This window comes from Perca fluviatilis, chromosome 3 (assembly GCF_010015445.1).
Source record: "Perca fluviatilis chromosome 3, GENO_Pfluv_1.0, whole genome shotgun sequence".
NCBI classification, from domain to species: domain Eukaryota; kingdom Metazoa; phylum Chordata; class Actinopteri; order Perciformes; family Percidae; genus Perca; species Perca fluviatilis.
In genome coordinates this window covers 46,127,753-46,155,055 of record NC_053114.1, presented here as the reverse complement: position 1 = coordinate 46,155,055, position 27,303 = coordinate 46,127,753, and the positions used below count along the sequence as shown (strand labels likewise).

The following is a 27,303-nucleotide window of genomic DNA, read 5'->3' as shown; positions in this document are numbered from 1 at the left end:
AAATTTTGTTTCCTATGAACCTTTTATGATTGAAATGTCATCTTAAAGCCCGGGACACACAGGGCCGAAAATCGGCCGTTGGACAGTCTGGCGAGGTCAGTGACTCAAGTCTGTTCGTTGTGTCCCGTGCCATCGTCAGTCTGGGGGGCTGTCGGCATTCATTTTTGACTAACCCGGAAATGGCGAGCGGAATGAGCGTGACTAGAGTCTCTCAAAATCTGATGAAAATCTTTGTTGAGCTGAAATGAAGACAAATTCAGCAACTGCACGGCTTATTTCTCGCTTAAAATGTTTTCAGAAACATGTTTCAGTGAACTATTTTAGTACAATATGAGATCGTATTCTGAACGGCCGCCATGACAGTCTGGCTTTGAATTTCTGGAGAAAACAAATCCATGTGATGTGTTCGTCCAATCAGCTGCTGGTTTACATTTTTGGGCAACAATACAGATTCACGTCGCCTGCTGTTATGGAGGCATATTACGTTTCGTCTCTTTGGTGTGTTCTGTGGCACTTTTTGGACCAACACGGGGAGACTGATCATTTTGACTGGCTTTTCTGTGGATGGTCGGCCGTCTGGCTAGTGTGTCCTGGCTTTAAGGCGTAGTGGATGAAATTAAGCTTTGTTGCTAAAAGTTACATTTTGGCAAATTAGCATAATAAGCTAATTAAGGACAGACAATGCATATGAATAGGGAGAAAAGTTTAACAGATATCACCATGAAACCTCCCCAGTGACATCAAGAAAATTATTTTCTGTATTAGTAGTATTAATAGTAAAGTCAAAGTTAAAATATACCAGTTTAACGTGTACATTTACTGATCCTGTTATTATGAACCCAAACAGATTGTTTTTGGTTGGTTTGAACTTTATCGTTCTGCCTTTTCTAACAGCTACTTTGTTTTTTTACAGGTCCCAAAGGTGAACCAGGTATGGACTTCTTTAAGAATAAGGATTCACTATAACATCAGGTTTAAAACATTAGAGGCAGGGGCGGATCTAGAAAAATATTTATGGGGTGGCGAGAGGGGGGCAGGAATTTGTGAGGGGTGGCAACATATGTCAGACGTATATTTACTGAATTTAATCAGTTATCACAATTTGATGAGAAATAGTATGTACACACTACAAAAGGGCACAGGCTGCCATTTACAAACTCATACAGACAAACTTCATCTAATGCAATCAGTGTCCTGCATTTGAGGTTTCATTTGAAACAGTTCATATTAGGAATAAGTGACCGTACAATGTGATCTCACTTAATAGGAGATATAGAAGTATGATAGAAGTAAGGGGCATTATCACAGGAAAGGCATTAAGGTAAGACACAGGTGATGAGAGGCAGATGTGTGAGAGGGGAAGCAAACTGTTTTCGACTGTGTCAGAGAGGCAGCGTATTGTAGGCAGCATTTGTTAACACAAAATTAGAAATTTTTTTTTTTTTTTTAAAACACCAGACTGTGTTAACACACACTAACATTTTAGCCTGGGAGAGTATTTTTAGGTTCATTTGTTTATTTTTTGTTTTATTTATATATATTTTTTTATTTTTTATATTTAATCTGAGCAATAGATCTAAAATACATTCTACACAAAATATAAAAACTCATCTCCCCATCTCATCAAACTTTCACACTGACAACTTTCCCTAATTATTCATATTTAAGCTTTGTCATTTGTTGTTCTTATTCATATCTAACTTAATAATAATAATAATAATAATAATAATAATAATAATAATAATAATAATAAATTGAATTTATATAGCGCTTTTCTTAGTATACTATGCATCAACAACTTCCATACCGTGTGGACCAGCTTGACTGGAGATGGTTGGTGATGGCCCAGGCACTCTGCTTTCCCTTTCACTGTCTGAGCCCTGCACGTTCTCTTGTTTCTCACTTTCTCCCTCCTCCTCTCGGTGATTCTCTCCCTCCATATCTTCACCGCTGTGGTCTTCTCCCACCTCCTCCTGTCCCTGGTCACCTTGGCCTTGTATTCTGTCTGTCGCGTTTCTGTTGCCCTTTTCTCTCTCCTTCCACCTCTTCTCTCTCTCCTTCCACCTCATCTTCTCCATCTACCTTGCTCACTTGTTCATTTTCTATTTCTCTCGCCTTTCTCTTTGGAGACAAAAACTGAATATGCTACCTTTCCTCTTCATTTCTTTAAGATTCAAAGTAACAATGTTTTCCTTGACAGACGTTGAATCAATATTAGCTTTTGTAGCTTACTTTACACAGAACAAACGTCAGACCCTAAGTAACATTGTATAGTTGGCGAAATAACGTTCTTCAACCTGATTTTTATCATCTCAAAATCAGCATCGCAACTATGCTAGCACTGTGCTTTCGTTATAATTTCATTTCTTGATAGATGTTAATCCGTTTTGACCTCTTTCCTCCTGTGTCTCCATTCATCGCAACTCCTGGCTCCCTCGCTTTGCGGCACTCAGTTTTCCAAACAAAACAGGCTCTCTCCGCTCTGGCGTCATCTTATGCTGCATTCACTGCAGTCGGACATTGGAGACGCATGCTCGTAAATTGTCAAATTGGCCATAACTTTTACCGTAATTCGTTGCTGCCAACTGGGGTGGCAGCAGGGGTGGCAAGGCTTTCTTTTAGGGTGGCAGTTGCCACCCTATGCCACCCCGGTAGATCCGCCCCTGATTAGAGGACAGTCACAACACATTATAAAGTGCTAATGATACTGATGATTATACTGCTTAATACTACAGTGAACTGGAGCTCTGGATTTACTTTTTAATTAGTCAGTATTTGTTGATCTGACCAGTGTGAACTATTATGATGTATATGTTTACTTTTGGTTTAATTCATTTAACCCTCGTATTATGTTAAGGGTCAATTTGACTCATTTGCGTTTTTGTGTTGACCAAAATACTGGTTAACCTATCTTTTTCTTCATGAAATTGTATGACATTTCCTCATTTAGGGTCATGAACTTGTTCATAAAATCTGGACACACTGATGTGTAGTGGAATGTCTGTTCAGAGTTTGTATACAAAGATGATGTTGCGGGTCATTTTGACCCAGAGATTTTCAACACCCATTTAGGTGTGTGTGTGTGTGTGTGTGGGGGTGTTTGTGTGTGTGTGTGTTTGTGTGTGTGTGTGTGTGTGTGTGTGTGTGTGTGCGCGATGCTATTGATGAGGATTCAGGGGACCAGTCTGGTGTAGTATACATTAGCTGAAAACAATGGGCAGCAATCATCCTCAATATGGACAGCTAAAGATGCTAACATAAAATGGTCAACATCACCACACTGACGCCAAGGCAGACTGTCATCAAAATGACTCCAAGCCCCACAAGATTTTCTGCCACACTAGTTGATGATATTCAATCACCATTTCATCTCTTCATATCCCAACCAATAGATAGGATCATAGTGGACATGACCAACTTGCAGGGGAGGTGTGTATTTCAAAAGAAATGGAAGCCACTGGATCAGATTGACTTGCATGCATACATTGAAATCCTAGTCCTGCTGCGTCCGCACCATCCACCCATGCTCCGCAGTGCCATGTTACATCCCGCAACGCCCTGCTGTGATGTTCAGGATCCGGTATTGGAGACTGCACTACTCAGTACGACACGATGTGCCCTGCTATGACATGAACTTCCATGACTACCTCAAGGTCACTGTTCCATTATCTCTAATGTGACTATTATTTGCCACTGCTCATCACACCCCCAACCGGCCCCGTCAGACACCGCCTACCAAGAGTCTGGGTCTGCCGAGGTTTCTTCCTAAAAGGGAGTTTTTCCTCGCCACTGTCGCAACAGCCACTGATAATGCTTGCTCTTGGGGGAATTACTGTGATTGTTGGGGTTTTGGAATTTATAGAGTGTGGTCTAGACCTACTCTATCTGTAAAGTGTCTCGAGATAACTCTTGTTATGATTTGATACTATAAATAAAATAAAATTTAATAGTATTAGCTAGAGTGTACAAGTCAAAGGGAGAAGCAATTGTCAGTATGTGGAATGATGAGAGTGGAAGGCCGATATTTCTAGCAACAATGTCTTTGGAGTCAATTCATACGAAAGCTTGGGTGTTCCGCAACACCAGAGCTGGTCGACGTGAAAGAGACAAACTAGCTGAGATCAGAGATGTATGGGATAAATGGGTCAAAATTGTACCTGTCTTGTACAATCCTGGTCCCCATGTCACTGTAGATGAACACCTTGTTCCATTCAGGGGGCGCTGTCCCTTCTGACAGTACATGCCCAACAAGCCTGCCAAGTATGGCATCAAAATATGGGCATCCTAGGATGCCAAATCTAGCTACTATGCATGGAATATGCAAGTGTATACCGGAAATATTTTCACTAAATAATTGGTAAAAACAGTTTTGGGGGAAAAAATGTTTGTGATGAGGAAAAAAAGTTTGTTTTGAGTGTATTTACACTGTACGGGTCATTTTGACCCGTAACATTATCAATGTCATTTTTTTTCAACATAATACGAGGGTTAAGTTGCCAAGTGCTAACCCCATAGAGACGGTCAGATATTTCTTGTTTTGGCTAGGTAACAAAGAAGAGCAACCCTGTCTCTAGGTTTTCATGGTTTTGGTCCCCAAATCAACTCAATTCACCGGTGTCGCTGATGTCACGTTTTTTTAAGATAGAGCTGCCAATCATCAGAGTTGGTACCTGATTGATTGATTTATTGATTTTACATTTATTTAATGGGGGATGGCCATTTGAGAGCAAAGCTCTCTTATGCAATGGTGCAATGCAGTACATAATCAAAGTGAGTTATTCAATAAATATTCAAATAAATATGAACTGGTTGGCAGTGAACCGAGGGCTTCAGCCTCGGGCTACGCTTCCTTCGGACAGTCATGCAGACTCTGTGGCTTTCCGATACTCGGGAAGTAAACCTGTAAGCTTAGAAACTTTTATTGCCGTATGCGCCAGGCGAGCACCTCCATTGAGCTGAATAGACGCCAATCTAACCCAAGACTGAAATGTAATGCCTTATCAGCCAACACCACTTTCAGCAACAGAGGAACACAAACCACCCACAACATTGTGATACAAACTATGAAATAACTGAACCTGCCAGAGTTGTTTTATCATTCCTACCGTACACTTCGGATATTTGTGTGTGTGTGTGTACTGTATGTGTGTGTTTTTAGGTGTGTCTGGTGTCGATGCTCATGTACCGAGACTGTCGTTCTCTGCTGCGCTCACTGTTCCCATGGACAGAGCTGGAACCATCGTCTTTGACAAGATCTTTGTCAATGAAGGAGACTTCTACGACCGGAGAACAGGTAAACATGAGGCTGTGTCTCAGCAGGTCGTCCACTGACCACAGGGTTGGTGGTTCAATCCCCAGCTCTTCATGTCATAATGTTGAAATGTCCTTGAGCAAAAAAGCTGAACCCGAACTGCTACTGATGGTCGGACCAGTAGCCTGAATAGTATCGAGACTGTCAGCGCTTTGGATAAAAAGTGTTACGTTAATGCAGCCGTTTACATGATCAACACCTGTAAATCATGATGAAGATTCACTTATTAAAGTGGTGTTGTTATTATCATCAGCTTTACATGAACATTTGGTCTCCATCGGTTAAAATAACCGTCCTAACCGGGATACAGGCATTCTCAGCAGCTAACCTCTATATGAGTAGCTGTGAAATAAGTGGGATAATGTAGAGCAAGCACATTTAACCTCTTCAAGCTAATTCAAGAAATGTATCACCCTGTTGGGGGTGTAATTTGCAATAATGACAAACTGACTCTACATTATCCATTACTTTTCTTAAATAAAGGTTGTACAAATGTATATTCTACTCCTGCTCTTAGTGAAATTGACCATACCTGCCAACATTTGGTTTTCAAAATACGGGAGATTTGTGCGGGGGCATGGCGGCGCGGGGGGGTTAGGTTGAATAAAGTGATAAAAAGATCCTAATATACAGTGCCTTGCGAAAGTATTCGGCCCCCTTGAACGTTTCGACCTTTTGCCACATTTCAGGCCTCAAACATAAAGATATAAAACTGTAATTTTTTGTGAAGAATCAACAACAAGTGGGTCCCAATTATGAAGTGGAACGAAATTCATTGGCTATTTCAAACTTTTTAACAAATAAAAAACTGAAAAGTGGGCGCGGCAAAATTATTCAGCCCTTTTACTTTCAGTGCAGCAAACTCTCTCCAGAAGTTCAGTGAGGATCTCTGAATGATCCAATGTTGACCTAAATGACTAATGATGATAAATAGAATCCAGCTGTGTGTAATCAAGTCTCCTATAAATGCACCTGCTCTGTGATAGTCTCAGAGGTCCGTGTAAAGCGAGAGCATCATGAAGAACAAGGAACACACCAGGCAGGTCCGAGATACTGGTGTGGAGAAGTTTAAAGCCGGATTTGGATACAAAAGATTTCCCAAGCTTTAAACATCCCAAGGAGCACTGTGCACGGCGATAATATTGAAATGGAAGGAGTATCAGACCACTACAAATCTACGAAGACCCGGCCGTCCCTCTAAACTTTCAGCTCATACAATGAGAAGACTGATCAGAGATGCAGCCAAGAGGCCCATGATCACTCTGGATGAACTGCAGAGATCTACAGCTGAGGTGGGAGACTCTGTCCATAGGACAACAATCAGTTGTATACTGCACAAATCTGGCCTTTATGGAAGAGTGGCAAGAAGAAAGCCATTTCTTAAAGATATCCATAAAAAGTGTCGTTAAAGTTTGCCAAAAGCCACCTGGGAGACACACCAAACATGTGGAAGAAGAAGGTGCTGCGGTGGCAGATGAAACCAAAATCGAACTTTTGGCAACAATGCAAAACGTTTTGTTTGGCGTAAAGCAACACAGCTCATCACCCTGAACACACCATCCCCACTGTCAAACATGGTGGTGGCAGCATCATGGTTTGGGCCTGCTTTTCTTCAGCAGGGACAGGGAAGATGGTTAAAATTTATGGGAAGATGGATGGAGCCAAATACAGGACCATTCTGGAAGAAAACCTGATGGAGTCTGCAAAAGACCTGAGACTGGGATGGAGATTTGTCTTCCAACAAGACAATGATCCAAAACATAAAGCAAAATCTACAATGGAATGGTTCACAAATAAACATATCCAGGTGTTAGAATGGCCAAGTCAAAGTCCAGACCTGAATCCAATCGAGAATCTGTGGAAAGAACTGAAAACTGCGTGTACAAAACGCTCTCCATCCAACCTCACTGAGCTCGAGCTGTTTTGCAAGGAGGAATGGGCAAAAATGTCAGTCTCTCGTTGTGCAAAACTGATAGAGACATACCCCCAAGCGACTTACAGCTGTAATCGCAGCAAAAGGTGGCGCTACAAAGTATTAACTTAAGGGGGCTGAATAATTTTGCACGCCCAATATTTCAGTTTTTTATTTGTTTAAAAGGTTTGAAATATCCAATAAATTTCGTTCCACTTCATGATTGTGTCCCACTTGTTGTTGATTCTTCACAAAAAATTACAGTTTTATATCTTTATGTTTGAGGCCTGAAATGTGGCAAAAGGTCGAAAAGTTCAAGGGGGCCGAATACTTTCGCAAGGCACTGTAGTATGTCGGAAAAGTCATAGTATAGTATGTCGAAAAAAGTGTAAAGAAGCAATAATATAGTATATCAAAAAAGTGATAAAGAAGCAATAATATAGTATATCAAAAAAGTGATAAAAGTCATAATATAGTATGTCAAAAAAGTGATAAAAATGTTATATGTTGAAAAGAGTCATAGCATGTCACAAAAGTCATAGTATACTATATATACTGTTGAAAAAAGTTTTACAAAAATCAATAATGTATGTCATAAAAGTGATTAAAAAAAGTCATGGTATACGTAATAAAAAGTCAGACGAGGTGGCAGGGTGGTTAAGGTGATGGACTGCTAATTCATTGTGTGTGTGTGTGTGTGGGGGGGGGGGTTACTGTTAAGTGTGCTGTAAGTCTGTGCTACCAACATTTCCATCTTGAGTTCAGCTTGCTTTACGTTTTCTGCGTCTGTCTGTTCTTTCATGATGAAGGATGAAATCTCCCGTGTGCCCTTTTATGTGCTTCTTCTGCGTGATGGTGCCGCTGTGTTTTAATGTGCTGGGTGATGTCATTTTCCCCACCGTGCGCTACATTAAAATCAATGCGACACACCTTACAAAAAGCATGGAGGTTTTTGATATGACTCGGTAAGATGCATGTAAATTGTTGCGCCCAACATGTTGAAATTTACAGCTATATTTCGATTTCTTTGCGGGAACACCACCTTCACCTGCCATTTTTATCTGCTCGCTTTCGGGTCTGAACTTTCCGCGAAGCTTGCAACTGAGTTATGGGTTGCCAGGTTGAGGTGACAAACGGGTTGAAAATTGTATATGGTGTGTGGATTGTGTGAATAGGATGCGTTTCATACAAGATCTGGCAACTGGTCAACATTAAACAAACATTGGTCTGATATTTTATAAAGGAGGTTGGGCCATGCTGCAAATTACGGGAGTTTCCCGGGAGAAATAACAAACCGGGAGGGGTCCGGGAGATAGGGCAAAAAAACGGGAGTGTTGGCAGCTATGAAACTGACTGATGAATGCTTTACCTGTTTGTTTTATATCTCACAAAAATATTTAGTTAGATTTTTCAATCACTGAAATTTTTCTTTGTGTTGATCCCACAATTAATCTGTCACCTTCAGGTATCTTCACGGCCCCCGTAGATGGACGTTACTTCTTCAGTGCCATCCTGACGGGTCATAGGAACGAGAAGATCGAGGCGGTTCTATCGAAATCTAACTACGGCATGGCACGGGTGGACTCTGGAGGCTACCAGCCCGAAGGCTTGGAGAACAACCCTGTGGCCGAGGCTAAAATCACTCCTGGATCTCTGGCCGTCTTCAACATCATTCTGCCTCTGCAGACTCGGGACACGGTCTGCATTGACCTAGTGATGGGAAAACTGGCTCACTCTGTGGAGCCACTCACCATCTTCAACGGCATGCTGCTGTATGAAGACATGTGACAGTGTTTTATAAACATATGAAAATCAGTGAGGCCAGACAACCAGCGAGGCCAGAAAACCTGTTTAAGATTCACGACAATACCCACAGGAGGCTGCCACATAGAGAACAATGTCACTTCCTCATTCAATTCCTAAACTGATGACAAATATTTTAAAGGAACCTTTAGTCTGAACAGATTTATGTCTCTATATTCTAACAGGTCACATTTGTTTGACTGGTGTTGTTATTATTCTTATGTCACTTCACATGTGGACGATTTATCATCTGACTGCTTTATCTGCTGATCTGATGTGATCAAATGATCTAAGTTCAGAGCAGCACTGTCAGGACAGATGTCCTGTAGACCAGATAATGTCCCAGAAAACCAGCTGGTGTCCCTGTAAACCAAATAATGTCCCTGTTATTCAGGTAATGTCCCTGTAAACCAAATAATGTCCCTGTAAACCAGATGGTGTCCCTGTAAACCAGATAATGCCCCTATAAACCACGTACTGTCCCTGTAAATCAAATAATGTCCCTGTAAACCAGATAATGTCCCGGTAAACCAGCTGGTGTCCCTGTAAACCAGCTGATATCCCTGTAAACCAGCTGGTGTCCTGTAAACCAGCTGGTTTCCCTGTAAACCAGCTGGTGTCCCTGTAAACCAGCTGATGTCCCTGTAGACCAGCTGGTGTCCCTGTAGACCACCTGGTGTCCCTGTAGACCAGCTGATGCCCTGTAGACCAGGTTTCCCTGTAGACCAGTTGACCCCTGGCCGACCTGCTTCCTGCTGCTGCTTGAAACTTTAAACAACTTTTTGAAACACAGGAACTCTTGTAGTGTCCAGCTGTTGTTGATGGTCTCACTGGAAGTTTTTGAGTTACGTGAAATTGGACCAAGATGTTGGACAGACCAACGGATCAGCTCCATTTTTAAGTCCCGCCCCCGGCAGATTGGATGTTGTCTTGACAACCTGTGACAGTGTGACTTTAAATATGAAGAGAAAACCTTTTGTACTGAAGCTTTATAAAAGCAGAATGTGTTTTATGAGATGAGTTCACAATGCAAATGTTTTATATTAGTATTGCTCTTTTCTTGTTTTATTTAAAACACCATCACAACATTTCATTTTGATAGACAAACTCTGATAGCCGAGACCCACCAACCAGACGGCCAACCGTCGACAGTAAAGCCAGTCGGGATGATCAGTCGGGTCCCCGAGGTCCAAAAAACTGCCTCTGGACACACTGAGGTGACACGTATTACGGAAACGTAATACGTCTCCATAGCAGCAGGCGGCGCTACTCTGTATTGTTGCCCAAGAAATGAAAACCGGTAGCTGATTGGACGAACGCATCACATGGGTTTGTTTACTCCGGAAATTCAAAGCCAGACTGTCACTCTAACCCAGAATACGATCTCATATTGTACTAAAATAGTTCACTGAAACATGTTTCTGAAAACATTTGAAGAGAGAAATAGGCTGTGCAGTTCCTGAATCTGTTTTCATATCAGCTCAACAAAGGTCAGTTTAAAAGATTTTCATCAGATTTTGAGAGACTCTAGTCACCTCATTCCGCTCGCCATTTCCGGGTGAGTCCCGACTGCCCTGCCGCCGACTGAACATGTCAGTTCAGCCAAAATGAACGCCGACAGCCCCCCAGACTGACGACGGCACGGGACACACCAAACAGACTCGAGTCACCGACCTTTCCAGACGGACGATTATCGGCTTGGTGTGTCTCGGGCTTAAGAGACAAGGTTGGGAATACTCCTATACATTCAACATCTGTCATCAGTTACTGAAGATGAAGGGACAAGGCCTTCACGTTCGTCTCAACTCTTCACTGTCTACAGATGAACTGAAGGACGACAGAGATGACAGATATTTATAAGACTTCATCTTCATTGACTGAGAAGAGACTGAGTGGGTTTCAGAAACTTTATTCTCTGAAAGGATTTAGTTCCAGTGTTCATGTGAACCTGTTTTTACACTTTTTGACACGTTTGTATTGATGAATAAATTTCACGGTCATTTAAGTAAACACGAGTCAAACCCAGCAGGTTGTGTAACAAGATGTGCTTTTTTTTAAGATGTGGTCTTTTAATATACACTACGGTTCCAACATTTATTTTATGTTTTTCTTCTTTGCATCAATAACTTATTTTAAAAGATTTCGGGCTGGGCTGAATATTATCCCGTAGATTTCCCTGAGTCATCCGTCGACTTCATGTTTTGGATAGAGTTCTAATCCCACACTATTGTTGGTTTTTAAATTAAATCCAACAAAAACAGATCATAAAGCATCTGTTCTGCTTCTGATTTTACGCAAATTTAGTGTTTTATAATAATGTTTTTGTACTTTGGAGTGAAAGATTCTTCCTCACAAAAAACTTTTTCTGTTTTTCTCTTTGTTGACATCAGACTGAGTTTAATGGGAAAACTCTGATTGTACTTTACTATAAAGAAGAAACAATTAAATACATCGAAGTTTTTACTTTTACTTCTAATAATTAAATACGTTTAATATCAGAACATTTTGTAAATTTACTTTACTTTTACTTTTAGTATTTCACAAATGTTATGAGATTGTAGCCAAAATGTGGCATCTTAGATAATTACTGTAGGTTTAGTCAGCAAATGTCTGAGATGGTAACACAACTCTCCTGTTGTTGTGTGTGTCTCTGTATGTGTGTGTGTCTGTGTGTGTGTGTATCTGTGTGTGTGTGCATGTCTCTGTTTGTGTGTGTTTGTGTCTGTGTGTCTCTGTATGTATGTGTGTGTGTGTGTGTTTCTGTATGTGTGTTTATCTGTGTGTGTGTGTGTGTGTCTGTGTAACTTGGTCTGTGTGTGTATTTCTGATAAAGAAACTTGTGAAATGTAAAATGAGTTCATCAAATGTGCTGAAGAACAGGTAAGTAGGTGATGAGAGCCCTCTTGTGGTCAGACTGGACAACTCTGTTGGTACGGACACCACCTAACATAAGACACCAGCTAACATAGGACACCAGCTAACATAAGACACCACCTAAAATAGGATAAGGGATGAAGTTGGATGTCTAATCCTAACCCCTCATCATGTTTTAATGATTTCTTTCAGGTAAGTATGGAGCCTCTTTACATGTGTTTTAGTAAAGTAGTCAGTCTGACTGTTGTTTTTAATCTAATGTTGTGCTTTGTTCAATTAGTAACGTTACCGTAAATGACCGCGGCACATTCATGATGAACAGATTCCTTGTGGAGATTGTAAACTTCTTCCACTTCCAGTCCTTGAAATTATAGATATGCCGTTGACTTGTGTCATGTTCAGTTTTAAATTCTGTGACTTTTCACAATAAATGCATAAAGTTACTGTAAGAGTGTTTGTGGTCTTTCTTTTCAACTTTTACACATGGTAAGATGTCTCGGTGTCCCAGAGGTCTTCCAGGTGGAGCTGCAGAGAAACCCTCCAATCAGAGCAGTCAAGTAAGTAAGTCTTTCACTTTTTCATGTTCATCTTGTGTTGAGTTCAGGGAGCAGTGAGTCTGTCTGTTTTCTCTCCACGTTAGTTATCTGCTCAGTCAGCTGCTGTAACTTCACACTGTGCTATTAGTACTTTTACTGCAGTAACATGTCATCAATGTGACAGAAAAGCTGTTTAATTGGGTCTGTTGGAGGTTTGATTCAGTCCCACATTAATATGTTTGTGTTGAATGGATTTCATATTTTATGAAACATGTTCAGCTTGTGTAATGAGTAGTCAGTGTCTACAGTCATTAAATCTTTCAGTCAGTTATGGAGCATCGACAGCAGTCCAAAGGTCATTTTATTGTGAACATCTGCTCTTGTTGCAGCCCTTCCTGTCTGCTTCCTGACAGGTGGAGCTGGGACTCATTCAAGGGAACAGCTCACCTGTGTCAGAGATTTCTCTCCAGGTGGAGAGTAACCCTCTTCTTCATCAACTCTTCCGCATCAACTCTTCTTAATCAACTCTTTGGACTGTTTGAAGAAACTGTAAGTTGCTGTTTGATACTTTAACAACACGTTAGTCTTTGGTCTCTTCAGGGTCAGTTTCTGGCTCTGTAATGTTAAATATAATGTTTCTACTTCACTTCTTATTTCCTGAGAAAGGGTGGACAACTCTTCTGTTGGAAGATAAATCTCCATGTTGGTGATTTACTGGAATCAAACAGCTGATCTTTATTTTCTTTCTCCAGCTGTCAGAAAACAAAACGTCTCCATTAGAGAAAAGTGAGACACAACACAACTCTTATGTTTCTGATAAAAGGTTCAACGTTCAAGTTTCGCCTTTATTGTCATTATACAACACAATTGTCCAATGAAATGCAATCGTCATTTACAGCTGGCTCTGATGAAGTTAAGTTACCAACTGGACTTCCTTTGTGGACTTTGGGCTAAAGTATCGAAAAAAGCAACAAAAACAGAAAAAAAGCAGCAAAATAGTGTAAAATAGTGTAAAATGTGTAGATAGTTTTCTCTCCACATTAGTTATCTGGGCATAAGGGCTCAACAATGTGGGGAAAAAAATCTAATTGTGATTTTTTCCCCGCCAGATATTGTGATTACGATTCGCTAATAAAGAAAAAAAGTTTAGTTAAAGTTGAATATTGACTGTGTAACAGATAAAATATGTCATGGAGCATTGTAACATCAGACACACTGTCAAAATGACTCTATACTCATATGTAAGGATGAGAACATAGATATGAACTGGCAGCAATACGTGTTTTGATTTTAATGACTGCATTTAGACTCCTACAAACGTCCTTATTTATTTGAAGGAGAACACAAAACTCAGGAGGCAGGTAACACTTATAATCTGAATATCCCTTCGCCAGCAATACATTTTTCTATGACCCTCCAAAATTATTTGGAAAAAAGGCATGACCCTCCCCAACAATATAGTGATGCCTTTTGTAGTGGTTTGCGCTTGGTAAAGATGTACAGATAGCCACTGTTTTTTTTTTTTTACAACCATGATATACATGACTTAACCTCTTCTTCCTCATCTTACACATCACACTCCACTATTATGGGGGCCATTTCAGTAGATTTACTCACTAACATTGTTGTGGAAACACAATAAGCATGGAAACTAAATGCACACTTCCTGCATTACTTCAAATACTAAGTTACTCCTCTAGTAAACTAGTATTCACATGAAATAAAACAATAAAACATTGAGAACATTCAACAAAGCACACTGGGTAATAACCCATATTGACAGCTGGCCCGCCCAATCAGAAATTCAAAGTTAAGTATGTAGGTGTGCAAAGCGCTGCAACAATCACAACAACCGTGGATTGCTGGTGTGGCCAACAACTTGAACAACGTGAACTTTATACGTTGTTCGTCTGCTATTTCAACACTAAATTCACGTCGGAGACTTTTTTAATGTGAGAAATCAACTATGTAGAGCTCAAATATGGGCCGTTTTATGAAAATTGATGGCTAATTGCAAATTTGGTCCAACTGTGTCGGAGTTCAGAAGCTCCACAGTCTGACGTGACAGCCAGCAGGCGCCTGCTGGGGTCGCTGGCTTGCCGGTCGGCCGGTCCACTTTCACAGACCCGCTGTGAGCTGGCTGGAGCTCTGTAGATAGGATTGGAGATGAGAAGTTTAATTGACACGTAACCACAATCACGGCCACACGCTCCGCTTAGCACCAACTGCAGTATTTCATTTTAAATGAATGTACACTGTAAAAAAACATATATTACCTCAGCCCATGAAAAACTTGTTGTTCCCTTTGACCTGTAGAAATTGGGGAGAGGCAAAATTATTTGAGGGAGCAGTAGACTGCAAAATGACCTTGCATTGCATTGCAACACTGTGACTCACTTTGGGTCTCAATATTAAGAGAAAATAGTTTTTAACTTTATAAGGAAAAGAACATGTATGCTACATATTCTATTTGAAGTACACCAAATACATAAAAAACAGAGGTCTGTCCTGCATGCATATTAGTTTCTGACTGTGGGGAATTGGGAAAAACAGTAAAAACCTCCCTAAATTTCTGAATTGCTAATTTTCATGACATTCACTGAGCCTTGCCTAAAACAGTTTGGAGCTTGTATTGGAAGACTTCTTCTATCTTTAAAGTGGGTCACTTATGTAGTAGAAATGTGAAAAAATTATAGAAATTGGTGCCTTCTAGACCGAGATAAGCCAGAAAATGTGTTTTTGGCTCATATGAATGAAAGACACCAAGGGCCCTCAGCGCAATTGCCTTTGTACACCGACGCATGTATCATTCCTATTTTGCACCCGACGCACAGCGGACTTTTCCCTCCACAGATGCACGTCGGTAACATAGGGAATGTATTTGCGCTCCCGGGGGCGGTTCAGCGAAAAGAGGGGGCGTGTTCCGGCGCAAACGTTCTTTGGTGCTATTTTGCAGTTTCAGAAAACAATTCCGCCACTGATCAGGAAAAACCTGGTTTAAAGTCAGTGGCGCAGTTATTCAAATGCTATTTTAGGGGCGCATGCTTGGCCATAATGTAGCGTGTGCACAATGCGCATACACCTTGCTTCCCTCATCTACACGGACGCAGCAATTCCCATTTTTCGCAAACCATACATAATTACAAGGAAAAATATTACTGAAAATGCGCTTCAGGTGTTTGGATCGGTCAGGAGGCACTTTACAGTACAGTTCTCAAAAAGTCGCAGCATTCTTTGTGGCTTGTTGTGTTTTACACAACATTTCCATGAATCATGGATGTGTTGACTTAAGGAGACGTGATGTTGAACTACGGCGGGATTGGACACTCCGGCGGGATCTGGTCCGGGAGTGGCAATGCGGGATGCGCTCCCGGTGGAGCAGTTGGACGGAGATGGAGTGGGGGGAGGAGGAAGGGGCACAACAGGAGCAAGTGGTGCTCCTGTTGGAGGCCCACACTCCATGGCTGCAGCAATCCTCTCCAGACTTGAGGAGATGCGCCCGAGAGGCCGCAGCAACATCGCCACCCGGTCAAGACGGGCATTTATTAATTTGCCGCATCCCAGCTCCCGCTGGCGTGCACCAGGCAAATCCGCCATTATAATAGCAATCCGCCATGGAACTAGCGCGCCTGCTCTTAAAGGGAATGTGAGATGACGAACTCAAATGTGTTTTATTGTCATTTCAACCATATACATGAAACAACGTTTCACTGTGGCTCAAGTGTTGCTACATATTTAAAATATATAAAAACGACATTATATAAAAACAACTTACGAAACAGGCAACATTTAGTGCACACACATATGCTCCGTAAAGTTCAGCTAACGCATACTAGCATTAGTGCTTGGTGGACTGTAAACACCAATTAATAAACACAGTTGTAAATTTGCGTGGAATGTAGAATGGTCGGAATTTAATAGTCACAAACTGCACCAGCAGTTAACAGTTAGTTGGATACAAGAAGCTCATTTCTGCACCAGTCCGTGTTAACACAGCCCACCTCCACTAGTCTTACCCGGTGACAGAGCAGCCGGCCTGGTAGCTGGATAGTCCGGTACACTGTTGTTCAGCCATGTTTCCACAACAACAAAAACACAGCAGTCTCTGAACTCGCGTTGGGAGTTTTGTTGAAGTTGGATGTAGTCCAGTTTGTTGTCTAATGAGCAGACACTTGCAAGTAGGATTGATGGAACAGGTGGCCGGCTAGCATTAGCTTTCCACCTAGCTAGGTTATACGCAGCCCCCGCGTTTCACCGTTGAGGATGTCCCCCCCCATGATCGCCCGCTCCAGCCACTGCCCGATCCGGCCACCGCTGCTGCTGGCTGGTCAAACGAATCTGTACGGCAGGCTGCAGCAACCTCTTATTTGTGAACATTCATCTCTCCCCCGTCCCCCGAGGGCCGGTGGTCTACAACATTTCCTGGTAGATTCTTTTTTGTCCCACTCCACCGCAGATTCCATCTGTAATATAGTTTCCTGCAAATTCTCCAATCTTTACCAATGTATCCCGGTGGTACACATGTGCAGTAGTTTGAATGCACATAGATGTTGTAAAAGTTTTCTGTTGAAAAGACAGAGCCTGTTAGCGATGCTTCAAGATGGCTGACCCTCGTTTTGCCTCGGGAATACTCAGAGAACGACAACAGTCCAACTCCCTATGGGTGGGTTGAAATAATGCGGAAGTAGCTCCTACTACTGGCTAGGGCTGAATGATTTTTGAAAATAATCTAATTGCGATTTTTTTCCCCAAATATTTCGATTGCGAGTCGATATTCGATTATTTCTTTAAGCTCTTTGTCTTCTGTATTATTCAACAAAGACAAACAATACATCATTGTATAGTATGAACAACACACAATTACACACTAGACAGTTAAATAAGTAAAAAAAAAAAAAAAGTATATATATATATACACACACACACACACATGGTGTACGGTGTATTTTTTTTTACAGTGCACAGAGAGGAGCTGCCTCCAGCCCCTCCCCCTCGTGAAGTTGCGTGCTGTGTGCATGACACCGTCAACATTGCACTTGCTCAGAGAGGCTAATCAGAGCTAACCGCTAATCAGAGCTAACCGCTAATCAGAGCTAATCGTTGCCAACCGAGCCTTCAGTTCTGTGTGTCTGTATCCATTAACTGCATGTATGGACTCGAGCACGAACAAAACCCTTCATTTTATTAAAATGGCTGTAAAAGTTTTAAACTTCAACTCAGAGTTGTTTGAATGACAGAAATCAGCTCAAGGTACGGTGTAGCGTTAGCGTACTAAGTTGATGCTTTGAGTGATGAATGCACACTGATTTGCTCTCGCGAGTCATGTGACCAAATCGCAGCCTTTGCGATTAGGAAATCACGTCTTAACATATCGCGATATTATCGCAAATGCAATGAATCGTTCAGCCCTACTACTGGCTGTAGTCCATAGTCTCTTGGCAAAAAAATCTTCTGATGACGCAAAAATTGTCGTTTTACATCATCGGAAGATTTTTTTCAGACCCACAATGCAGAGATCTCATGTCTCAGGGGGACATGAGGGAGGGAAGCACGGTCATTCAAAAATACTACCATGTTTCTACTGATACAAAGCTTAATGCTAAATCGGTGAAGTATCCCTTTAAGTGGATTAACAGCCTTTTGCAACATGGCATCATGACTTTGTGTAAACATACACGCCACTTTCCTAAAGCCAAATGGCGTGTTATCTGTACGCATTTTCAGCTTGGCCTCTTATTAAAGGCCTACTCCTTCAGTTTTGAAATGAAATCACAGATAATTTCTCCAATAAGCATAATGTTGCAGATGTCCATACTGTTTGTCGGTAATCATGACTTTCATTGGAGGGGACACACTTTAAATGGGCAGCTGCACACAATTCAAGATTCCTTTATTGTTACATTACCGATATGCTGCTTTAGCTGTGGAAAACCCGGTCCTCACAGTTGGTGCCTCTGCAGCTTCACTACGACCAAATCGGGTCGCCTCCACAATGCCTGTCGACCCTGTAGGCCAACTGCCGCTGATAGCGGAAAAAGTCGCCGCTGTCCATGCTCCGGACAAATCCAACGGAAAGTCAGCTTGCCGGCCTCCCTCCTCCCGGACCTCGACCGCCGCCGCTCGGTGCAGGATCCTCAAAGAGGCTGTGCTTCGTCACTCTGGTGGGCTTCCTCGACCGGACCTGGCAGGTAATGCTCCACTCGAATACCGATTCAGCGGGCTCACAAAATTCTCCTGTCCTGTCATGCAGTGTAGTCCGTACTCCTTGCTGCCATGAGCAGCCCAGCCTTCAGATTCCTCGTCCCCCTTTTGCCCCGACATCTCTGATAGTGGGTGACAGCATTACCAGAAAAATACGCTTTTTTAACGCCATAACTCGCTGTTTTCCGGGAGCAACGGTCCCAGTCCTTCTGGAGAAACTGCCTGGTCTACTGCAGTCTCTCTCACCCTCCATAACTCGGGTGATTATCCATGTGGGCCATAATGATATGAATTATTGTGAGTGAGTGAGTGTGAGACAGAGAGTGAGTGAATGAGTGAATGAATGAGTGAGTGAGTGACAGTCAGTGTGCGTGAGATAGCCTGAGTGTGCAAGGTGGTGGCAAAATAAGAGAATATATACAGTCACATATGTCAACTAGAGGCAATAAAAACAGCATATTTTGAGAGACAGAGCAAAAGAACTCTCAGGACTTCTAGTCCACCTCAGCATTGACAGCTAATATTTGCATAACTGTGTGCTTACCAGAACATGCAATGCTTGACAAAGCAACATGATAATTTAACAAGACTATTTGAGGTAGTAAAACCAAAATCAAATGGCAATACTTTTCTCCTTTTCATCCCACGAACAACAACCTTACAAGTTCTTAAAAGACACACTTAAAAACAAGGAACAGTAACTCCATGACGACTATGTAGCCAAGATAACGGGTGGCAATTTTGAGTAATATAAAAAACAGCTATTAGGACTGCCTAGTCCATCTATCCATCAGCCGCACAGAGTCCGGAGTCCATTGACTCTTGAAGAGCAAAGGTCTCTATCAATGTTCATTATCACCTTTTGTATTACCTCGAACATGTACTTGAGCCCTTTTGGGTAATGGATGTTGAAGACGTAGAGCAGACCCATCAGCAGGGCACATCCTTCAGGTCCCGAAGAACGATATGCTCCTCCAGAATCAGTGCAATATCAATTATCTCCATGGGGACAGGGCGTTGAGGATCCTCCTCTGTAACCACCAAGAGTCCGACGTTCATTCCTTTCACTGCCGCAGTCTCTTCGTTTGGCTAATGACACAACAAAGTAATAAGAATAGATTGCAAATCAGCATTAATTCCTCAACACATGAAAATTCAAGATGCATAGCAAACTTGGGTATGAAAATGTCTGATGCAAACTAATGTAAACCTATGTAAATGGAAGAAATTCAAATACATTACAATTTCAAATTAATTTAGCAAGGAATCCCGTCACTGCAACTTTGAACAATTCACTTGTTCTCCATTTAAGCAGATGTCTTTCCATGTCTAGATTCTTATAACAAGACATATTTTCTAGATATCCTATAACTACAGGATCATGACTTCGTTTGGATCAAAAAGATCGAGATTAGCAAGTGATATGGATTCCAGAGTGGCATTGATTCCTCACATACCTTACAAATCTTGAAGAATTGGGAGGGATCCTCTTTCTGGAAATGGGCCAGGCCAAGGAGAACAACTGCTCTCTTCTGTTGATTTTAGTTCTGGACAACAGAAGATGGATACAGACCAGAAAGGACATCAGTGCTGCATAAATTAAAAAACAATGTACACAACTTTGTATATGCAGGGAAAGGGGCAAGTAGTTCCATTGAATCCATGCTGAACTTTGTAATGCCTTATTACTTTGCGCTGATTTGTTGAGGAAAAACTACAAAACTTACAGTTCCACTGCATCAATCATGACACTGAATTAATCTTCGGTCAATTGTTTCTGAAGAAAGAAATAGAGACAAAAATACTGCATTAGCATGGTTTAAAATGCAAACAAACAGCATAGGTGTGTTGTCAGACAAGCTTGTTATTTCATGAAATGTAATGCAATTTAAGGACTAAGCCCTATGTTGGAAGGCTATTTTATGTCAATCAAAAATAATGCATTGTTTGCATGACATAGACAGGAACAAACATCAAAAGCCAGAGTGGACGCAGTATAAGACATCACCGCAGACATCAGCAAAGTAAGCAGTCAATGGAAAAGATGTTGGGCCATGAATCTGAAATAGGCCCATAGCCTCCACGGAAGTGAAATGAGGCAAGAACATCTGATGCCCCCTAAAATATTAGGATGGTGAAAATGTAGGCTTACCCAGGCTGCAGGCTGCCTGGCTCTCTGTGTACTGTATCGTCATCCTGTAGGCCTATAGGGTTGTGGGCCTATGTGATGTGAACTGTGGCTGCACGATTCTTTTGTCAACTAATTCGCCAGACCAAAACATGATTATATAGTGATGAGCACATCACCGACTTGGACTAAAATAGACATCATGTACATCCAAGGCTTGTAGTTTAGGTTGACTCTTGTCTCTTATGCATTCCCATAACTGAAGCTATGGCTTTCTTTCAACAAATATTTAGGTGAAAGAATTTTTATTTTTACAAAGACAGATCTAAATACAGCATCTTTGTCCGCATTGGCCCCAGTGGTGATTTGGTGCAATACAGCTTTTTAAGCTTGTATGCTGCCAAGTTGTTTTACTGTTTGTATTAACATAAATATGCTTGCAAAATATTACAGTAGTGTAGTTTCTAATATAATTACATTGATCCAACTATAATTGAGAACAATTGCTTGTGGGTTTGTGCTGTGGAGTTGTTGAGGCCATGCAGTGAGGGTTCATGTCAACCTCATTCAATGCATTAAACGGGTATGGCTGGTACTACCTGTCTCAGTACCTCTGTTAACCCCTCTTCAAATAACTGCAAAGCTAAATACAAGTCCTACTCTATGGCTAGAATTTAGTAGACTTGCATTATGAGATACTGGACATGATGATGTTTGACAGCGATCAAAACACTAACACACAGTATGTATGAGACCACATTGAATAAGCTAAAATGGACCCTCCATTATACCAATATTTACTCTCTGAAGAGTCTCTGATCCATATATTGAATAGTTAATTGTAAATATTGTCATATGTTTTTACAAAGTAAACATACAGTACATTAATGGGATAAGTCTGTAGATATATTGAATAGTTGCTTTTAATCACTATAAAGTATTGTTTGTATAATGAAAAGGGACTTTTCGGTAGCCGTCATGTTGAATGTAAACAAAAAGCTTATCACCGTCATTGCGCTATCGTCATTGCGTAAAGCCCGCCTCAATGGTTGTGATTGGTGCCTCGATTTTGGGGACATTGGAAATGAGTTTGAATGGGCTCTTCGCCAGATCTGCTCTCTTTTAATAAATAAATTCTTAGTCGACTACCACTCAAACAATTTGATCAACTAATGGATAGTTGATTTAATGGACAGGTCTGTAAAAGAGAGTTTCTCCTCAAAGACTCATGCAAAAGCTCCACTTTAAATCCTGTTTTTATATTCGATACACGGGACAGAAAGGTGAGATTGATTGTCATAATGGAGTCTTGTCTCCATTAGAGGACAGAAAGAGGACCTTTGTCCTGGAGTCTTTCCAATGTTCCTGTTCTCCCAGAAAGAGAATGAATGAAAGAGCAGGATGAGCAGAGAGCAGAAATCATTCAGTGAAGAGCTTCAGACTGTATTTTCTGCTTGATAGCTTCTAGTTTCTCCAGCAGCTTCTGGTTCTGGAGATTAAAAAGTCTTCCTCTCTTTCTAACAGGACCCATCAGAGACTAGACCCTGGTCAACCTGAACCTGAACCCAGCTGTGTGTCCATGAAGAGTCACCGGTCCATGGAGACACCACTGCTTTAAAAAACAAGGCGACCTGTAAGGGAGGTTAAAACAATGAAAAGTGTGAAGGAGCGAATTCATGAAATGGAGTAGAGGAGAATTGAAATGGAGAAGGGAAGACTGAGGTGAGTTGTTCTGAAACCTCCAACAAACTAGGAGTGTTGTCTCATTGGGTGTGTGGTCTTCTTGTAAAGGGAAGCCTTTGACCAACTGCTACTTTGCTTGTTTGCAAGCCATGATGTCTCTCTCTTTCTCATGGGCGGACCAAATTCTCTGGGTGGGCAAAGCAGAGAAAGGAGAGGTGGACCAGACCAGTCTGCTGGATCTGATCCTGATCCTGAACCTGAACCCAGCTGTGTGTCATTCAAGAGCGACCGGTCAAAAGAAAAGTAAGTCGTTATTAGCATTCAGTTGTTAATAATTATGTATATAGCCTGTTGTTTTATCATATTTGGTATACGTATCAGTTATTATCAGTAGTATTCAATGCAATTCAATGAAGGTAAGAATTAAAAACTGACAAACATTACTAATATTTGAAATAAAAACAGTTGTCTGTCTTAAAAGAATTTTTCGATATGCCCATTTATCTGTTTGTTTCAGGATCCAGCAGCAGAGATCAGAGTATCCTGAACCTGAACCCAGCTGTGTGTCCTTTAAGTGTGACTGGTCTAAGGATTTACCTGAGACCTTCAAAGATGAACATCAGTCTGTTGATCCAAGGTAAGGATTTTAAACTGAGAAAAACACAATGGAGTGTTTGTGTCAACTGGCAGCTTTCAGAAAGCTGCAGACCAGAGCATTGCAAGTATCTGCAAGTTTCAACTCGTCTTGTCCAGAATCTTTGGTCTGAACAAAGGTTATTATAGTTTTGCATTTTTATTTTGACTTTTTGTTTTCAAATTCAGTTTAGTTTTAATTAGTTTTTAAAGTGGTCTTGCTAGTTTAGTTTAGTTTTCATGTTTTGAAAATGCTTAGTTTTAGTTTAGTTTTTATTAGTTTTAGTGTTAGTTTTAGTCTTTTTTGTAATATGGGTTATTTGTCAGGGGATTCAAGAAGGTCAGAAAAAGTATTTTGTAATTTAACAAAAACATGTAATGAAATATGTATTCACAATGTATTCAACAATAACACCAGTACATAAAATGTTGCCAACATATGGTCATAAATATGTAAACAGTCTACACAAGACGCCGCAGTAAGTGCAAAATGTAAGTGATGTGTTCCAGGAAAAAAACCTAGCCAACAGACTAAAGAAGACAGACATTAACCTGTGTTTTGAACTTTGGTTTGAGTAAAGTGACAAACGTTTTGAAGTCAATCGACTCAGAGTTGTGTAGACATCATTATCCACATATTAACCCACGCTTTTGGTGTTCCTGCGTATTTACTAACCAGCAGCTATCGGATCGCCGGTGAAAGCCCTCCTGTAGTGTTCTCTGTCCTGCTGTTGTCTCATCATGCTGCCTGGCCCTGCTGTTGTCTCATCATGCTGCCTGGCCCTGTACCCATACATCCATGCCCTGTACCATACATCCACGCCCTGTACCCATACATCCATGCCCTGTACCCATACATCCACGCCCTGTACCCATACATCCACGCCCTGTACCGGGGTTAGCTTCTGTTTCAGGGAAAGGGGGCTTTGCTTTCTCCTTTACCTTGTTAAGGTAAGCTAGGTTAGCCTTCTTTGTGTGTGCTTCTCAAAATTCAGGAGATTTTTCCCTGTAATAAATTGTCCACATATTTTACCACTTTTCACTGCTTTTATCTGACACAGTCATAATAAAATAGGACTCTGCCGCTTTTTCTGACATTCGGTACCACCATGATGCCAGGCGAGGGGCACGAACATGTTGTGTTCAATTTGACATGGAATGTTGGAATTTTGGGGTTCCCAGTCGGAAACTATACATGTTCGGAAAGATATAGTTACATTGACAAAGACGAAAACTAAGGAAATTTACTCGATAATTAAATTTTATTATGTTAGTTTTGCAAACAGACAGTTTTAGTTTAGTTATAATTTTTTTGTAATGCCTCATTTTTATTTTTATTTCAGTTAACAACAATGTTTTTTCCCACCTAGTTTTCATTATTTCGTTCATTTCCGTTAACGATTATAACCTTGGTCTGAAATGGACTTTAGCAAGCAGGCCACCCATAATCCTCTACTAGGGCAAGTGGCCTTGCCAAGAATAACAGAACAGCAGGGGGCATCCCACAAGCAACCTGCTCCTTACCATGCATATCTGACATTGGTCTACAAGATGCAGCCCACCTGTGTTTTTCACACGGATTCACTTTGTACATTTAAAATGGTTGTGTTTCAGTGAAAACACTGTTCTCCTGGATGAAATGACAAAACAATGAACACATATTTTTGAAACGTATCCACAATACATTGTTGCACAGTGTTCTGGGTATAGTGCAGATTATATTCAGTTTGTATGTGTTTCTATCAGGAGAAAGCTGGAAGAACCAGAACCCAGATGTGTGTCTATGAAAAGCGACCTGTCTAAGGGTTTACCTGTGGCCTCCAAAGATGGACGTCCCTCTGTTGATCAAAGGTGAGGATTTAAAACTGAGAACAAAAGAAACTGTGCTGCCCTCCAGTTGGTCTGATCATCAAACACTGTTGATTATCTTTCCAACCTGTTCAGCTTTGGGGCATCAGTCTCTGGTGTTGTAGCTTAGTTTTAGAGCAAACCTCAACCGTGTACTCATGTTTTGTTCTAAGATTAAGTTGTTCTCATCAGACAATATTTTCTGTTTTTTAGATTTGGTTCGGCCCAATATTCACTTGTTTTGTGTGCACACGAAGTTTGTTCAAACAAACCAAGAGAAGACATCCAGTTACATTGTTACCTTGGTTCTCTCAGTGAAGAAACTATTCCTCCGCTTTGTCACATATTCCATATGTACAAGAATGATTATTACACAGAGAAAGAGATATATAGTCTCTTGTTGTTCCCATAAACCTTCAAAGAAGGCTTTTGGATGTAGTTGGTGAAGGTGTGCCAGAGGGAGAGGCAGCAGCTGCAAAGACCTGTCTCTCAAGGTTTGGCCATATTGGAGTTTATTGAGGATCTTGTTGGGTTTACCATAGAGGATGCTATTGCAGTAGGCGCATCTGGAGGTCATGAGAGCACGAGGGCATGGATAAGTGTTTCGACAGCGGCAGAGGGCAGGGACGGCTTGAGGCGGTAAATGTTCTTGAGGTGTAAAAAGGCGGATTTTGTAACCTGGTTAACTTGGGGTAGGAAAAATAGGGTGGGGTCGAGTCATGGACCTGGGTGATGAATAAATGTCTGCAAGGCAGGTAGTGATAGTGGAGTGGGTGGCTGTAGTTTTGGAGAAGATATAGAGTTGTGTTGTCTGCCTAGCAGTGGATACAGAGGCCATGATGGTGGATCTCTCCCAGAGGAAGGATGTACATAATGAACAGGAGGAAACCTGAGATACTTGAACTCCTTCATCTGGGGCACTAAATCTTTTTGAGGCCAACTGAAGGGACTTCACCATTGCATTATGTGTGCTAATTCTTCCTCATTCCTCCACAGAGTGGACCAGGAGATCTCAGAAGTTCTCAGTGGCCAGTCTGCCAAGCAGCATCAAACACACCTGGACTCCTCTCACAGGAGAATCAACAAGCCATTTAATGATTGGGTGCATCTCAAGACTGTTCCCCCATGGTACTCCATAACATTTTAGGGCTGCTCTTAAGCGAAGATAAAGGAAGGATGTCCTAGGGACCTCAAAGCTAGCTCTCAGGTCTTCAAAACGTAACATACCTTCATCATTGAATATCTGGTTTAGAGTATAAATACCTCTGTCACTCCACTGGATATAAACAAAAGCTCCTCCACCTGTTTATAATTGATTGATGTGTTGGTGATAATAGGGCCATAGGTTAGCATACACTTTTTTGGACACACCTGTAAAGGCAAGGTCTTGCAGACTTAGACTTCCAGTGAGCTTTTGCTCAATTTCTCTCCATGGGACTGTAGATGAGGGGTCCATCCACACTCTAAGGGCCTGTAGCTAAAAGGCTCTGTGGTACACTTAAAGGTTGGGGAGGGCCAGGCCTCCCGTGTTTGTGGTACATTGCAGGGTAGAGTATTTTAGCCTAGGTTGTTTATTATTCCAAATATACTACCGAATTACGGTATCAAGTTTCTTCCAGAAATGTATTGGTGGGGGTAAGGGGATCAAAAGAAGAGAGAAGGTGTAGAAAGGCAGCTGACTTCTCTGTCTGGATGTTGAAGTCGCCCAGAAGAATCACCGGAGGGCCAGTTTCAGGGATATTTGAAAGGACATCCAGCTCTTTCAAAAACTCTCCCAGAGGACCTGGTGGGCGGTAGATAACAAAAATGACTAGTTGTACTGGATACGTTATGGAAACAGCATGAAATTCAAAAGAGAATGGAGCGAACTGTGGCAGTGGGTAGAGAGAAAATCTCCACTTGGGGTTAATGTCAATGCCTGTACCCCCACCTCTACCAGTAGGTCTGGGTGTGTGGGTGAAAAAGTAGGCAGAAGAGAGAGCAGCAGGGGTGGATGTGTTAGTTGGTGTAATCCAGGTCTCAGTGAGAGCAAGGAAGTCAAGGGATTTCAGGCTGGCAAAGCCAGAGATGAACTCAGTCTTGCGAGTGGCAGACTGGCAGTTCCACAGGCCACCTGCGACAAGGTGTTGAGTGTATGTTGAACGGGTGGGATACAGGTAAGAGATGTCGGATTGCGGAAATGTTGCGAACTCATGCAAGGTTTGTAGTATCTCTGAGAGGATCCATGGACAGGAATGGAGAAACAGCACATTTCCAGATAAAGACACCAAGCAGAGTAATTGTGATATGAGATATCAAGAAGATATTGTCACAAACCGGCTCATGGCCTGTGGCAAAGAAATGAGGGGACACCAACAACAAGCATAGGCCAATC

At 41.5% G+C, this 27,303-nt stretch overlaps 2 protein-coding genes across 2 annotated transcripts in view; both read left to right on the top strand.

The window, feature by feature from the left end:
- Positions 1–10,072, top strand: part of LOC120555951 (EMILIN-1-like) — a 39,319-nt gene extending 29,247 nt beyond the window's left edge. The window contains 3 exon segments of the mRNA XM_039795172.1: positions 914–931; positions 5,159–5,293; positions 8,689–10,072. Of these exon segments, the coding sequence (XP_039651106.1) occupies positions 914–931; positions 5,159–5,293; positions 8,689–9,011 (476 nt within the window). The 3' untranslated portion in view covers positions 9,012–10,072.
- Positions 10,073–11,791: 1,719 nt separating this feature from the next.
- LOC120555950 (procyclic form-specific polypeptide B1-alpha-like) lies at positions 11,792–26,256 on the top strand. Its single transcript, XM_039795171.1, has 7 exons — positions 11,792–12,461; positions 12,826–12,985; positions 22,290–22,487; positions 22,650–22,751; positions 22,966–23,085; positions 24,828–24,932; positions 25,926–26,256. The coding sequence occupies exons 3-7, from the start codon at positions 22,468–22,470 to the stop codon at positions 26,074–26,076; spliced, it is 498 nt and encodes a 165-aa protein (XP_039651105.1). The 5' UTR covers positions 11,792–12,461; positions 12,826–12,985; positions 22,290–22,467; the 3' UTR covers positions 26,077–26,256.
- The last annotated feature ends 1,047 nt before the right edge of the window (positions 26,257–27,303 follow it).